Genomic DNA, 15,969 nt, shown 5'->3' on the forward strand with positions numbered 1-15,969 from the left:
ATAGGCATGACTTCTTTTCTAGTAACAGTACAGTAACTTGAGCTGACAGCATTCTCCCTGTAAATAAAAACTAGACTAAAATAAACAGATAGTCTTCCCCATTACACAGCTAAAGATAACTGGTTCTAGCTCAAGACAATAAAAGTTGTCATATCAAGATCCTCACCCAAGAACTGACACACTCAGATCAGAAGTGGTTCACAGCCAGAAGAAAACAGAAAGGACACGACCTGTCAAGACTGCAGCCGTCTTGATTATGCCAAGGTTAAGGCCCAGTCCTAAGCCTCCTCTTGGTCCAACCATTTGTTCCTACTCCTTTGTCTTGCAAAGGTGACCCCCCCCGCCCTATTTTAAGGCATCATCATCTAAATACAATAATAAATACATAATAGAGGAGTAGGGCCCAAGGAAGAACTAGCAATAGGTCTCGTGACATGGTGATGTACTGGTGAAAGTCTTGCATCACTTCTAGTTGAGCAATCCTGACCAACTAACTAACTAACTTGTGTCTTTTGTAATAAACTAGTTTTCAGTTTAACAATGGTGACTCAGGTTAAACTGAATTCATCAGATTGTTTAGTTTGATAAGCCTCATTCTCAAGCCTGTTTATACCAAGGTTGCTATGACAACAAACAGGACAATCAGCCAGCGGTGTGATTTCAGCTGTGACTTTATTGATAAGAATGGTCCAATAAATAGCGCCACACAGCATGACCAACAGATGGTTCAGAACGGCTTAGCACGCCATCGGTGCTCCCACATAAGTTTGCCTCTTAAAACCTGACTGGAAGGTCAGAGGCAGAACTTAAGGTGACAGAAATCTGAGAGAAAGCCGTCCCCCTGCTTCTATTTCACCAGCATTTCACAGTAAGGTGGGTACAGGAGGAAAGATGCTTGAAATGTTAAACTGACGTTACCAGGTCAAAGCTTCAGTAAGAAAAACTACAGGTGGGAAACAAATAAACAAACAAAAAAAAAAAAAAAACGGTCAAAAGTCCACAGAATCTGAGTAGAAATTGCTAATGAACTTCTTTGTTTCACTGCACCTGCCGTTTGTGCACGGCTGGTTACAACACCTCATTTTATTAAGAATTAAAACCTAAACGCAGGTGAACGTGCTAAGCTGTAACCAAACCTTAACACTGCTTTCTGCATTTGGATTTTAATGCGTCTATAAAATGGGGTTTTCCTATTGCTCGTTGTTAGTGAGCATGTGGTCTCCCGCGGCCCCGTCCCCTGCCAACGCCACCTGGAGGACCGTCCACACTGCTGCGGGGGTTCTTGATCGTCTCGTCCACCGAGAGGATGAGACAAGCTGCCTCTGACGCTGCCGTCAGGGCGTTTATCCGCACGATGGACGGCTCCCAGACGCAGGCAGCGAAGTTATCTGCGATGTCCTCGTTGTTGATGTCCACGCCGTACCACATGCCACCCTGTAAGGAAAGAGGTGACCTAAAGTCAGCAACGGTGGAGGGGGACATCCTTGTGTAAGATTAGGGATACTGTTTTGAGTTTTCTACCTGTGCATGTTTTGCACGGAGTTTATTGAGGATGTTGGTGGCATCAAAGCCGGCGTTGTCACACAGCTGTCGGGGAATGATCTCCAGGGCCTTGGCGTACGCTCCGATCAGCAGCTGCTGCTTTCCGGGGATGGTTCTGGAGTAATCCCGCAGGTACTTGGACAGCTCCATCTCTATGGCTCCTCCACCGGCTACAATGGAGTCATTCTTCAAAAGAGTTTATACGACTGCGTCAGACTTGAGGCACAAACTTGCCAACTACTTCTAAAGATATCAGATAGCTTCAGCTCCAACTTGGAATATATTTATTAAATGTTTGAGGTTCGGTGACATAAAATTAAAAGACATCTGAGTCGGATGTGTGTGAATGTCCTTGAACAAGGGTTAAAAATCATGCGACTGCTACCTGGTTCCTGGTCAAATCTCTGCTGTTTACTTTTTAAAATCCAATCAACTATGAGTGGACAAAATTTTGGTTAGGTGAAAGAGTAAGCATCTTTTCAATCTTTATTTTTGTGCTATCAAAGGCTTAAGTTAACCACCCACTAGAAGGGAAAAAACAATCCACAAGAACTACAACTACAAACTCTCCCATGTCTGAAATTATTTGTGTTTGTCAAACAACCTGCAAACATGCTGGATGAATCTCCAGCCTCACTACTTGCTAAAGGTAGTCATGTTCAGGAAAAATTAGTGCAACTGTAAATGTTAGTAGTTGCAGCATTTACCCCAAAGCAGATGAAAACGATGAGATCGACTCCAACCTAAATTCTGATTGCTCAAATACAACTCAGATAACAAGTCACAGGAAACTGTAAACGCATGGCATTGCTAACATGTGTTCCCTACTGTACAATCTAGCAAATTCAGGTTTCCTTCATTTTGTATCGGGAGTTGGGAACTGTTAATACATTTGCATCACGTAATGTGACTTCAGGAGCTCAGCAGGAAAAACCTCCACAGCTACTGTTATCCAGGCGGAGCTGACCTTGATGGCTCTGCGTACGATCATGATGGCGTCGTGCAGCGATCGCTCCGTTTCTTCTGTGAACTGTTCCGCTCCACCTCTCAGGATGATGGTGCACGTCTTCGCTTTTGGGCAGCCTTTGAAGAAGTTGTACCTAAGAGGAAAAACAAGAACTGTTTTCACTGTGATCACTCCAAAATTTAAGCATCAAGACAGAGTAATTATTATAAAAACTATATATAAGCTTTTTACATGCAATAGATTACATTTATAGTGCTGTGCAAAAATCTTGAGCCAACACTTATTTCTTTATATATTATCATGGAAATGGGAAATAGGTGGAGGTAAAAGGACACAGGGCAAAAACAAAGGTTGTTCAAGTTTTATAAGTTCCAAAGTCAATATCTGGTATGACCTCCGTTATACTTTAACATCCAGGATTCAGGCCCACATGCACTACAGTCCCCAATTGTTTTGGACACATTCCAGTGGTGGATTGTAAGAACAAAAACGTCCACATTAACACTTTAAATATTTCCTAGCATGAGAGAAATGAGTGAAAATACTTTATTTCTCCTAGATGGAAATTAAAATAAAATAAATAAATAAAAAATAAGGGCTGTTGGAAGACTTTCACACAGCTCTGCGTTTAGTTACGATGCAAATTAGACCTCTTCTTTTAGTCGATTCTTACCTATCTCCTCCCACTTGGGCTTCTTCAAAAAGTTCACACTGACCCAAGACGTCGTTCGTCAGGCTTCCTACAGAAGTCTGTATGGAGCCTCCACAGGCCTGATGGTTACATTAAACACAAGCTTTTAACCGCTTCTGATCAAAGTACAGAAATATGGTTTTCTATCACGAACTTCAGCCTGGAAAGACACCTTTTAAAGTTAAATTATTATTTTAAAACAGTTACAGTTGAATAAATAATCCAAGCTGTTTCAGTCACTGTTTAACAAATTTAAACTGTTTTGCATATTTCTTCAGCATCACGGTGTATTCAGTCAGCTTTGGTTTGTCTCACCATCATGGTTCTCCTCAGGTCCTCCTCCTGCACCCTGCCAGCACAGAACAGGTCTCTGTCTGCAAAGTACTGGGTGGCCACATCACCGATAGGTAACTTAGAAAGAACCACCTTGGCTCCTGACTTGTAGATCTTCTCCAGTTTGTCATACAGGATGTTCCATTCTGCATCCACAATGGCCTGGTAGTCCTGCAGAAAAGATTCTGATGAGAAGAGCAAGAAAATAGTGATGATTTCAAGACTTTACGTTTGCTGTAGAGATAACGAACCTCCACAGACTTTACGCGGACTTCTGCGTTATCCTTCTCAGCCTTCAGCTCCAGCTCCACATTGAGCAGAGCGATCTTTGGATTCTCGTAGCGTTTGGGCTGCATTTCAAACCCGGCATAGGAAAAGGTCTTCTTGAACGCAACACCAGAGATCAACTGGGAATCCTGTGCAGTGAGAGAGCAGAAAAAATTTTTTTAATACAATTTATTAAGGAACTCATGAAACAAATGTATTTAGAAAGTTGTGCAAATGGCTCAGATGTGGACTGCCTTTCTTTTTTTGTTGAGCAGCGGACACCAACCTCAAGGGCACCTCCCTGCACCTTCTTGATGCCAATCATCTTCAGAGAGAGCAGCTCATCCAGAAACATGACAGCATCCACCACCATTTTAGAAAAAAAATCCTTCTGACCAGCAATTAGCTTGGAGTTCAGAGCTGTAGCTGCACATTTTTCCAACAACTGCCTCTGCTCTCTGGCAAAATAGAAAAGCAACTTTTAGGACATTTCCATGAAGAGATGACAGCTCAGATGTTTAAAATATTTTACAGTAGAAGTCACCACTTACTGTTTATCATCTTTCTTCACAGAAACGGCAATCTCCTTGATCTTGTTGACAGCGAGGTTGGTGGCTGTGCGGAACGCTCTGATGATGGTCTGAGGGTGGAGACCCTCTTCCACATAAGCCTTCAGCTGCTTCAGAAACTCAGCAGCCAGGAGGGTGACAGATGTGGTGCCATCACCGACCTGAAAGATGAGTGCAGGGGGAAAAAGATGAGTTGGTTTCCAATTAGTCAGAAATGTCCAAAGTCCACAGAAAAACAGCTCACCTCAGCATCTTGGGAGCGAGCGATGTCCACCAGAGTCTTGGCTGCAGGGTGAACCACATCCAGCAGTTTCAAGATAGTTGCACCATCATTGGAAATTGTGGCCTTCCCTGGAAAACAGCCATTTACATATTTCAATCAAATAATCCACAACGCATTTCCTGTTTTTTTTCTTTTTCTTTGTTTGTTTTTAAGCATCTCTTCTCACCTCTGTTGTCCACCATCAGCTTGTCCATCCCCCTGGGCCCCAGGGTGGTCCTGACAGCCTCAGAAATCACCTGCACAAGAGAAAATAACCTTTTATATTAGAATGTTAATTTATGCCACACAGATCCAGAGACACGATGTAGCTCCCTGACCTGGCATGCATTGATGTTGCTGACGAGCTGGGGAATGCCCTGAGACGTGTCCGTCCCCTCCTTTAGCAGGATAACCGGCGTGGGCTGCAGAATAGAGGGGAAGCGAAGGAGGAGAAGTTGATACATTAAGTACATTGAATCAGAAATAGAAGTCTGATGTAACAGCATGCAGAGTCAAGAATACGAGTCAACAAAATCCAAAAGCGTTAGATTGGTTGTGGTGAACTAATTCAGTTTAAGTTAAATTAAAATATCTTTTTGAAGAAATCCTACTGTGTCTTAATGAAATCCTTGTAATGTTAGAATAATGCTTGATTTTCATATATTATATAGAAACAATATGACCAAATATGGGAAAAGAAAGGCTGGAGTTGCCACTCTTCCATCAGTCATGCAGCCAACTGACACTGTCAAAAGCAGGATGTCTGTTTTCAGCTCCCATTATTTTAAAAACATTGGTTTGCATACTTTAACAAATAATGGTGCCAATAAATGTCAATCGCAGGTCTGACTAACTTATAATACGAGATGAATGAATAACCCGTCAAGACTTCCCTAACACATACAAAGAAGCTAACCCCGGCTAGCTTGCTAACACCTCTGTGTCAGACAATATAAAATCGTATAAATTAAAAATTCTTTAAGTCCACGACTGATAGCTTTGAAAATATGTAGCCAGCTGAGTCTAGTTTGTGTTTTACCCAGTTATCAACACGCTAATTGACATCGCCCTTAGCATCATATACGCCCATTGAATTGAGGATGCTAACAGTGTCTGGCTAACCATAAAATATTTTTTTAATGATTTCTGCATAATAACTCTTTTCCAACACTGCCAATAGCTTGCCATCTACATTACGAATCATTTCGATACGAATGACCATTGATTTATTAATGGATGGGCACGGATTGCAAGCCGTGTTAGCAGCACAAATGCTAACTCACTCACCATCATCTTTGCAGTTCTTTCGAGAAGCTTTCCACCGGCATCCCCACCCACAATGCTTTTCGACAGTAAGACTTGGCTGTGGTACATTCAAGAACAAGCCACTGTATTTAGTGAAAAATTTTATTTTATTTATTTATTTGCTTGTTTTTTTATTTAACATGTATAATTAAGAAGTTGTAGTGTATATTACTTATATGTTGACTTTAAGTGTTCACCATTAAATAAATATATGAAACAACATGTTATTTCTTTAAATAACGGTGAAGTTGTGCTCAAACCGCTCAAACACTTATGAAACACAATATCGTATTTGTAAGACATCTGAATTTGGAAGTAGTATTTTTCTTTATCTTTTAACACATTGGTGTTTCTGAATTACTTGAGTAAGAGCTTTCTGATTGGGGAGTTGTTAGAAGAGTATTTTTTATGAGTTATCATAGTATACAGTTGTCATAGATGCTGATACGTAAACATATTAAACATATCGTGGTTGTTTTGAACGCAGCTTCTACGATTTGGCAGCGCCGCTGATGTCAGGCCTCTGGTTGGCTTTCGTCTTGTGAATTGCAACCTGGAGTGCAATTGCTATGTGTTAAGGGATGTGCAGCACGGGCGGAACACTCGCTTACCTTATAATATTCTATCGCAGAGGATACGCTGAACAACAAAATACGCGCACACAAGGATTTGCTCGGAACTCGCGCGGAGTTTACAAACTGTACACATAGTGGTGGCGGGAGAGGCTACAAATAGTAGGATAGAAATATCTGCATTTTATGTTTTACATTGTAGTTAAAATAAAACGAAAAGCAGATAAAGTTATTTTAAAACACCACAGGAGGAAATAAGCAATATGGAAGAATTTGGAGTTTATGCTGTTTTCGGAGTTAATGGTCCGCCGCAAAGACTGCTGAGGTAGGAAACACGTTAAAAGCTTTTAACACTAGCGCATATTAAACTAGGTCTTTACGCGTTGTCCATTATTAACGTGTATTGAAACCTCAATCCAAGCGCTGTAACATAACGTTACGATTCTCGTAAGGTCTAAACTTACCTATATGGCGCCTCTTGAAATTGGCCATCTTTGTCACAAAAACATAAATCTATTAATATTGCTTTCACAACTAAACGCGTGTGAGTAAAAAAAATGTATACACAGTCGTGTTTTATTGACACCATAAGCCCAGCATTACCCTAATTTATTTGTCTCTTGCTTTTGTTTTATTTTGTCAGTGCTGAGGGGTCGTGCAGGGTGTCTGTTGCTGTTCCCTCAAACATCCACCAGGTGGTGCTGTTCAGTAGCGGACCGTGGGGCGAGAGGATCTGCGTCAACGCGGAGCTCAATGATGCCCGCATCCCCATAACCATTGGAAAACTTACTCCTTATAATAAGTAAATTTGCTTTGACACACAAAATTATCCTGTATATTCTAGATAGACTCCTTGAGATTTGCTAGAAAGAATGAATGAATAACGAAGTACAACACTAAATATTTTCATGTACTGGTATTTTTTCCCTGGATGCTTCCATTTGTTCTCCAGGTGTCTGTCATGGGAACAGTGGGAAGAGGAGACATGGACAGACAGCGTCACACTGAATGTTTCTCTGGAGGGAGGAAACATGGTAATCTAGAAATGTGCTGTCTTAAATTATTGCAGTTTTAGCTTAAAACAATTATAGTTGCAATGCTTGACAAACTTTAGATACTGACAGATTGATGGGGTAACATAATAGCAATTTTCTCCTCTCCTAGTCAAAATCAGAGCCTGAGCTCATCTTGGCTGTGAAGGAATACACCCCAAAGGTAATATGACAAAGACATAATTCCACCAATAGTGTCAGAAAGGAACTATTTAGCTCATAAAGCCATGTACAACAAAAAGAGTTAATTTTTTAACATATACCAACCAGCCATGTTTAGTGTTTTCGTCATTAGTTGTTAAACATATTAAATAAAGAATTGATTTTTGTCTTGTTGCTATACTATATAAGTATTTTTGCTATTATCACTGTGCCACATCAGGACACGGTGGCTCCACTCGCAGCTCGAGAGCACAACAGCAAGAGGAAGAGAAGACGAGCAGCAGAAGAAGACAATGATGACAAAAACGGGGGAAAGATGGAAGAAGAAGAGAACACATGTCCGAATGGTAGTAAGGAAAACACCTCACCAGTGCGAAAAGTTCAAGGTCAAACTAAAATCAGCCAGAAGCTGTTTGCTAGCAGAGCAGATGTCTCCAAGACAAAGGCAGCAGGTGAGGAAATGTTTTGCACTTTTGTTTATTGCACTTACATCTAAATCTTTATGTAGGTATGAGATGTTTTTTTGGGTGGGAGGGGGGTTGATAATTTGTGATACAGAGAGACTTGGAAGGCTCGGTGAGGAGGTGTAAAGCATTTCTCTCTGTCCTATTACATCTTTCAAATCTGCTTCTATGTCTCCCGTTTTGCAGCTAATGGAGAGACGCAGGGGATTGTGGGAAGAACGCCTCCTCAGAGCGCAGCCAGGATGAAGAGTAGGCAGGCCAAGACTCCCACACAGACTGGTGTGTTTATGCATGCACATTACAGATCATTTTAGTTGTTTATCTTTTTATTTTTGTTTGCATCCTTCTGTTGATGTCGATGCACATCGCCCACCTCAGTTCACAGAACAATGTTGTGTGTTTTTTTTTGTTTTTTTGTCAGAAGTGTTTTGGAAATTTGGAAGAGATTTGGATGTGCGACTCACGCACAGGGCATGGGTCTTCCAGGCGTTTGTGGGTTTAGGCCTTCTTGGTTTTTATGGAGGCCTCTTAGTTCCTAAAAATATATATTTTTATAATATCTAATGATTTCTAGGGCATTTCTGTTGTTTTTTCCTTCAGTCTCAGGGGGGTATTCTAAAAAGAAGGTGTACTGGTGTAACTGGCTATGTTAAACTTGACTAAACAAAAATCTTGAGTTTTCTGTTCCAAAATGGCTAAAATAGGTAAGTTTGAGGGAAGGTCATCATATTGTATGTGTGATCAAATCTCTCTAAACCAGTATGTTTTAAAGAAATGAACAGACAACTCTATTTTCAATATTTATTTCAATTGTTGTCTTGCAACTTCTCTATTGCATGCTTCATTCAAAGAGAATGATGATGCAAGTCATCAATTACTGACGTTTTGTGCTATGCCTCCAAGTTTTTTTTTTAAATTTTTTTTTTACCTCAATCTTCAGTTTTAAGTATCCTACTCAATATCAAGGTCCACCTTTGCAAGCTGGTACTGTAGGTGGGCTTATCTCTGGGCCAGAGGAATCTTTTCTAAGGTGCAGATGAGAAATTCTCACTAGTTTGCTTTTACTTGTGATAGTTACTTCATAGCCGGTGTTTTGGAACCGACAATGCAGGTTAAGACGTCAGGGGATGTACCAACCTCAAGCACAGGCTTCCTCGCAGGATTTGTCAAACCTTCTTTCTGGAATGCCCCCCAGCTGTGCTTCCATGTTTACAAATAGAAATCATTCCAAGAAACTTTCAACCAAAATCCTAGCATCAGCTCTCAGATCTGAGATCAGCTTCTGAGTTTTGACTTCTTTATGCTCTTACCGGTTGCATCCAGTCTGCTGCGTTAAAGATAGAAAAAAAAGAAAAGCAATTAATAAATCAGAATTAATCATTATATCAGAATCTATTACAAGTCTCTGAAATGTGAGACATCTCTGGGAGTTGTTCTTTGTTGACCCAGATACAGCAGAGCTTTTTTTGTGTTAGCCACTGTACCAAGCTAACTTCTCTCTATTCTATTCTATTCGACAGTCATTTAGCAGACGCTTTTATCCAAATCGACTTACATCTGAGAGTAAGAACAACACAAGCAAGAATTCAAACAACATGGGACGTCATGATTAAGTGATAGTCAGACTGCTGTGAGTCCAGTTGGACCCAGGTGCTGTCATGTAGTGCTAGAGGCATTGGATTTTTTTTTATAGTTTTTTTGTAAGTCATTTTGTTTAAATACAAGATCACAATTTCATCAAACAATATCAACTTGGGCATAAGTGCACGCAGCTTATTCAGTACTTAGTTGAGCCAAAGAGCTGGACAAATCTTTCTAACTCATTCTGTTGAGTAGAAGAGTTAAGTTAAATGTGGAAATGCTCCTTAAACAACTGAGTCTTTAGCTTGCTCTTAAAAGTGGATAAGGACTCTGCGGATCGGACAGAGTTTGGTAGATCGTTCCACCACCGGGGAACAACAGAGGAGAAGAGTCTAGCTACTGATTTTGCGCCACGTTGTGGTGGGAGTACTAGGTGTTTTTCGCTGGCAGAACTTAGCTGTCGAGAGGGAGGGAGTGTAGCTCTGGATTAAGGAGTGGAAGTAGACCGGAGCCGTTTAGGTTATTGTTTTGTAAGCCAGAAGCAGAGCTTTGAATTTGATGTGTGCTGCAACTGGAAGCCAGTGAAGAGCGATTAGCTGCAGAGTGACATGAGCTCTTTTGGGCTGGTTGAAGACCAGACGTGCTGCTGCGTTCTGGATCATCTGCAGAGGTTTAACTGAGCATTCAGGCAGGCCAGCCAGTAAGGAGTTGCAGTAGTCAATGCGTGAAATGACCAGAGCCTGGACCAGGAGCTGTGCCGTGTGTTCAGCCAGGTAGGGTCTGATCCTCCTGATGTTGTAGAGAGCAAATCGGCAAGATCGAGCAACTGAGGCAACATGGTCCTTAAAGGTCAGCTGGTTGTCTACCATGACACCAAGATTCCTGGTAGAAGACGTAGACACAAGTGTGATGGAGTCAAGCTGCACGCTTATCTGTAGCGGTAAAGAAGGATTGGCTGGAAAGACAAGCTTGGTCTCTCAGAGACAATTGGTGCTACAAGGGTGGTACTACAAGTTTTCCTCTTTTGGCTCTGTGCATGATCGCATAAACAGAGGCCTTTTAAATCCCAGATCGCAAAAAAAGAAGCGTGTCATATGAATGGAGAGGTGTGATAATCAATAATCATTTTTGTTGTTGAATATCCCACAATTAGGACCAAAGCAGGATGCAATAAAAATATTGTTATTCTTCTGTACAGCACTTTGGTCCACAGTGGTTGTTTTAAAGTGCTTAATAAATAAAATTGGATTGGATGCAAAGTGATAAATTGATAAATTCCTGCTGGTTCTGTCTAGCTGCATAAAAGCTCTTACACTTAAAAAGCAGTGAATTGAACTCTTAATCTGTCAAATAACATGGAAATCACCTCAAGGGGAATTAATGACGTTTAATCTATAGATTGGATTAGATCCCACCACCTTAGAAAGGATTTGTCAGTAAACTGGAGCAAATATAAAACCACATTTAGTCAGACTAATCTGTTCACCAACTTTGTAACATGATACATATCTAGTTTTACTGTAACTGCAAATCTTCTTTTGTGGTCTTTTTGCAGCTTAGTGGTTTCATATATAGACTAATAAAATATTCCCACACTTGATAATCTCTTTAAAGTTCAAACTGGAAAAAACCGGTTCAAACTGCTGGTTTTTCTGCAGGTGCTCCCGATGATTGTCAGCTTTATTTTTCTTGAAGAAAATGTTAGCTTACATGTGTAGCAGCTGGTTTTCTGCTTGTCTGATTCTTTGATTGAACAGCTGATCATGTTAATTTCTATCTGGTGTATCTTTGTCTCCTTTTTCTTCTCTTCACTCTCTTTTTCCCTTCCCTTTACTCTCTCCTTTTCTTTTCAGTAGTTGGTCGATGTTTCAGTCTGATTACGGATAACAGGAAAATAATGGCTCAACATGCAGTGTTTAGCCATTATTCTGGCTTCTTATGGCACCCCTCAGAGGATATTGGTGAAATATTTAATATTTTGTCTTCCTGCAGCTCCACTGGTCAGCCCCTCAGGACGCTGGGGTCAGACCTTATGCCCCATTGACACCCAGACGGCCATCCTGATTGGAGGACAGGGAGCCAGGATGCAGTTCTGCAAGGATCCCATGTGGAAGCTCTGTACAGGTCAGTTTTACATTTGACTAGAAATCGGAATAATGTAGGAGATTTTACTTTCCAGTTTGAGTCTTTGCTTTCTGTCCAACAGAGGACATGTCTTGGGTGGCAGCGGAGACTCTTGCAGAGGGTCCGACCCCTGAGGCCAGGATCGGCCACACAGCTATCTACGACCCCGACTCAAAGCGGATCTTTGTGTTTGGAGGATCCAAAAACAAGAAGTGGTTCAACGATGTCCACATACTGGACACACAGAGCTGGAGGTGGAGCATGGTGGAGGTGTGTATTGACCCTATTTATGCTTCTATAACACCACACTGTTTCTCCTCTTGTTTTAATGTCCTCCTCCCACTCCTCTACCTCCAGGCTCAGGGTAAGGTCCCCCCCCTGGCCTACCACAGCTGCAGTATGTTTCGGGGCGAACTGTTCGTGTTGGGAGGAGTTTTTCCTCGCCCCAACCCAGAGCCCGACGGCTGTAGCGACTCGCTTTACATCTTTGATCCTCAGCTCTCCATCTGGTACCAGCCCATCGTCACAGGAAACAAACCCTCCCCCCGCTCAGGGTAACGTAGCTTCATCCAAATATACACATTTTAAAGGCTTTCTGTGTTCGGTCTAACTCTCCAACACCATCTTCACTTTTCCTCCAGTCACTCCGCCTGTGTGATGCAGGAGAGGTATATCTATGTGTTTGGTGGGTGGGACACTCCCGTCTGCTATAATGACATGTACATGTTGGACCTCGGTAAGACACACACACACACACCTGCTTAATGAGACTGCACACACACTGAGGGAATATATGTGTAATTAATACATTTTTTCTTTCTTAGGTCTGATGGAGTTTTCCACTGTCAAAACAACTGGGAAATCTCCATCTCCTCGAAGGTTCAGAACTAATTAAATAAAAACCTCATTCCTACTTAGTGTCTACACAGTACTGAACCCTTATTTAAGCTAATCAAGTAAATGTTTCTCAGAATAAACGTATCTGTGTGTTGCAGCTGGCATGGCAGTGCTGCCATCTCAGACACCAAGTTCCTGATCCATGGTGGTTACAACGGAAACAACGCCCTCAGTGACGCCTTCATCTTTGATATAGGTGAGAGGCAGTTTGGATCCCAGCAGGGAGGATTGCAGCTGTGTTATTTTCTCTTTGTGGTTTGTTTCTGTACCACAGGGGAAGAGCTGAAACAGGAAATTGATTGCTGCTGTTTATCTGTCAAATTATGCAGAAAGCACTAAGTTGGGCCATGTAACAGGGATCATATGCAGCAGGTGCAAAACTCATATGTGGTGCTTGTCATCATTGGAGGCTCTCTGCTGTGGGTTGTGTTCCTATCAATCAGCTGTGACCACACAAAATTGTCTGCAGAATTAATTTAACTTAAGCAGTCCTGTTGGAAAGTATACATCTGTCAGGAGCCAAAGTTAAACATTTGCATGTCTGTAGCAGAGTCTAAGCTAAGCCTCAGATGCTACTTTGCTAAGCTCAGCATAAAGTCTGGAAACAAACAAAGTGGGTCACCTGCCGAGCGTCACTGCAGTTACATAACTGGGATCATCGGGGTTATACCAGGTCATCTGAGAGGCTGAGAAATAGTCTTTCTTTTCAACAAAGTCAAACAAGCTTTTTTCTATATTCTCTGTATTAATGACAAAAACATCTATCAATAGAAATGTGAATACAAATTGGTTGTAATGTGCTTGTTTCAGACACCAGCAGCTGGACAGAGGTGAAGCTTCCCCAGCTCTCTGTCCCCCGGGCGGGGCACTCCGTCATCAGCATGGAAACAACTGGTTACTTCTCAGAGGAGGAAAAAGATGGTGACTCCATGAGAGGAACTCTGATGATATTCGGAGGAGGAGACAATGAGGGAAACTTCTACTCCGACCTGGTGACCGTTGCCGTGGAGGAACTGCTCGATGCTCTTTAAAGAGCAAGTTAGAGGTGACATTTCCTGACTGGATTTAAACACCCGTTACACCTATCTTTGGTATTTATAAGCTTGAAGTTTGGCTTTTTTCTGCTTTTTTGTCGAATGTGCTCTATCTTATTTCAGTTCTGTATTATAACATGTTTTACAGAGTGGTGTTTTCCTCCTTAGCTGACTGTAGCATTCAGTTTTCTTTTAAATGATCATCAGGGATCTGCTGTTAATGAAAGCAGTAATGTTTATTTAAAGCATCATATTTACTTTAAATTTTTAATGTACATACTTTTTTTCATTCTGGTAAATGGTTTCACTTTTTAAACAAGTCATGTTTTTGAGACAGATTACTTCTAAAAAGCTGCGAGTGCATAAACCACGTTATATTCTGTTTAATCACTTCTGTTGTGTTTAGCATTTACCAAACTGTTGCATGTTTCACTTTTCTTCTTGTTTATACTTAATAAAGTTTATATTCAGAGAGCTGACATGTAGTTTTTCAGCTTATTAGACCATCTTTTTATTCTAAAATTTCAATTTGCAGAATAATTAATCCTCCTTCTTTAGTTTCACATCAAACTGTGTGAAGTATACTTTATACCAAATCATGTCCGACCGATGTAATTTAAATGTCTCTGACACGTTGAAACAAAAAAGCCTTTAGATAAGACCCCTGCAGGCCTGGTAACTCCACAAGAACATGAGCTAATGTGAGCGTAACACTGATGTTATCTTCAAAAAGCAAGAGCTGGATGGAGCTATAGAGGGATTTTTATCCCTCTCCACTGAGTTGCTGATAATCCTGTCATGAATATGGCTGTGTTTAGCTTTAATTTTTTCATTGGAGCCACATTCATCTTTGTATTTGGTAGCTTTTTTTCAGAATCCTGTCTAAAATCTGTGTGAGAAATAACCTAAACACCTCGATGTAAAGGAATGTTGCTACTTTGGTCTAAATGGTGATTACAGTCATCTTTGTGAAAGGGTGTTTAAACAGCAACACACCTGCATGCTGAGGGAGTGTGTCTTACCGGAAGACAAACTATAAAAACTGATTTCACCTTTTGCGTGGCATTTCCTCCGGTGAGACAAAGGAAAGCCAGACTTCCTCGAAATTTTCACTGGAATCGAACCCATCCCTCATCCTGCTGTTTTACTTTACCACCTAACTACAGTAAAGTGAGGAAAAGCTCATTTTTAATGTGGTGGAACGTGTTTACCTTTTAAAATCAGTCACTCTTCATTTACTCATTTAGACCACGTTGAGACTGTAGCTAAGCTGTGCAAACGTCTGCTATTTGGTTTTGGTTCTTACTGCATTAATTCTGCTCTCAGTCTGCTGAAGTTAAACCTGAGCATCAGAATGCAGAAAAAAAGGGATTTAAGTGACTGAATGTGGAACGGTTGTTGGTGCTGGATGGGTTGGTTTGAGAATTTCAGAAATTGCTGATCTTCTGGGATTTTCACACACAGCCATCTTTAGAGTTTACAGAGAATTGACTGAAAAAGAGAAAATATCCAGTGGGCAGCAGCTGTCTGGAAGGAAATGTTTTGTTGATCTGAGATGTCAGAGGAGAATGGGCAGAGTGGTTGGAAATGATAAAAAGCCAAGAGGAACTAAAAAAAAAAACACTGGTTAAAATCAAAGTACAGAATACCACACAAGACACTGGACCCTGAAGCAGATGGGTTACAGCAGTAGAAGACCACACGAGGTACCACTTCTGTCAGCTGAGAGAAAAAAACAGTACAGTATCCATGAGCCACCTGTACCGGTGTTAAGCTTATTTACCTGCTTATACTCTTGTAGATTTGATTGAAAGCTGTATAATTATTTGGTTAAGGTTGCTGCTGATGTTAGTCAAGGACTGACACATCTGCTGCATTCTCATTGGTTGGTGAAGTCATGTGATTTCAGCCCAACACCAAACTAATTTGCATAAAGATGAATAGTTGATCTGAGGTGATAGACATATAAATATTAACGACATACAAATTATTTAAATGATGAACATCAAATAATTGTTTATGTCTTCTAATGGATAAGCAAAAATAAATAAAGAAAAAGAAAAAGTAGGCCTGTCACTGTACTGACATCAATCATACTGTTTGCTTTAAGTCAGTAAAATCCCTTCATTTAATTCCTGCTTCCAAAA

The 15,969-nt window shown here is 40.9% G+C and overlaps 2 protein-coding genes across 3 annotated transcripts; one reads left to right on the forward strand and one right to left on the reverse strand.

The window, feature by feature from the left end:
- Positions 1 to 754: 754 nt before the first annotated feature.
- On the reverse strand, positions 755 to 5,994 carry cct7 (chaperonin containing TCP1, subunit 7 (eta)). The gene is made up of 12 exons (XM_041985396.1): positions 5,919 to 5,994; positions 4,970 to 5,053; positions 4,819 to 4,888; positions 4,614 to 4,720; positions 4,352 to 4,530; positions 4,087 to 4,258; positions 3,785 to 3,949; positions 3,516 to 3,704; positions 3,183 to 3,280; positions 2,510 to 2,642; positions 1,522 to 1,728; positions 755 to 1,434 (listed from the first exon to the last, which is right to left on the reverse strand). Exons 1-12 carry the CDS (start codon positions 5,922 to 5,924, stop codon positions 1,204 to 1,206), a joined length of 1,641 nt encoding a protein of 546 aa, XP_041841330.1. The 5' UTR covers positions 5,925 to 5,994; the 3' UTR covers positions 755 to 1,203.
- Positions 5,995 to 6,560: 566 nt separating this feature from the next.
- Positions 6,561 to 14,296, forward strand: LOC121639848 (kelch repeat-containing protein). Of its 2 annotated transcripts, XM_041985398.1 has the most exons (13): positions 6,576 to 6,833; positions 7,152 to 7,310; positions 7,461 to 7,542; positions 7,673 to 7,723; positions 7,943 to 8,174; positions 8,373 to 8,465; positions 11,760 to 11,891; positions 11,974 to 12,161; positions 12,249 to 12,445; positions 12,533 to 12,627; positions 12,716 to 12,770; positions 12,887 to 12,984; positions 13,599 to 14,296. In XM_041985398.1, the coding sequence occupies exons 1-13, from the start codon at positions 6,772 to 6,774 to the stop codon at positions 13,817 to 13,819; spliced, it is 1,665 nt and encodes a 554-aa protein (XP_041841332.1). In that variant the 5' UTR covers positions 6,576 to 6,771; the 3' UTR covers positions 13,820 to 14,296. The 2 variants fall into 2 exon arrangements, with proteins under 2 accessions (XP_041841333.1, XP_041841332.1); XM_041985399.1 differs by lacking the exon at positions 8,373 to 8,465 and having other exon boundaries at positions 6,561 to 6,833.
- The last annotated feature ends 1,673 nt before the right edge of the window (positions 14,297 to 15,969 follow it).

This window comes from Melanotaenia boesemani, chromosome 5 (genome assembly GCF_017639745.1).
Source record: "Melanotaenia boesemani isolate fMelBoe1 chromosome 5, fMelBoe1.pri, whole genome shotgun sequence".
Taxonomy (NCBI): Eukaryota; Metazoa; Chordata; class Actinopteri; order Atheriniformes; family Melanotaeniidae; genus Melanotaenia; species Melanotaenia boesemani.

Coding starts and splice junctions, on each gene's coding strand:
- LOC121639848 (XM_041985398.1), top strand. CDS start 6,772: ATGGAAGAATTTGGAGTTTATGCTGTTTTCGGAGTTAATGGTCCGCCG. Junction 7,724..7,942: donor TGAAGGAATACACCCCAAAG/GTAATATGACAA, acceptor GTGCCACATCAG/GACACGGTGGCTCCACTCGC. Junction 12,771..12,886: donor AAATCTCCATCTCCTCGAAG/GTTCAGAACTAA, acceptor TGTGTGTTGCAG/CTGGCATGGCAGTGCTGCCA.
- cct7 (XM_041985396.1), bottom strand. Junction 4,889..4,969: donor GCAACATCAATGCATGCCAG/GTCAGGGAGCTA, acceptor TCTCTTGTGCAG/GTGATTTCTGAGGCTGTCAG. Junction 3,950..4,086: donor TGCAGGGAGGTGCCCTTGAG/GTTGGTGTCCGC, acceptor CTCACTGCACAG/GATTCCCAGTTGATCTCTGG.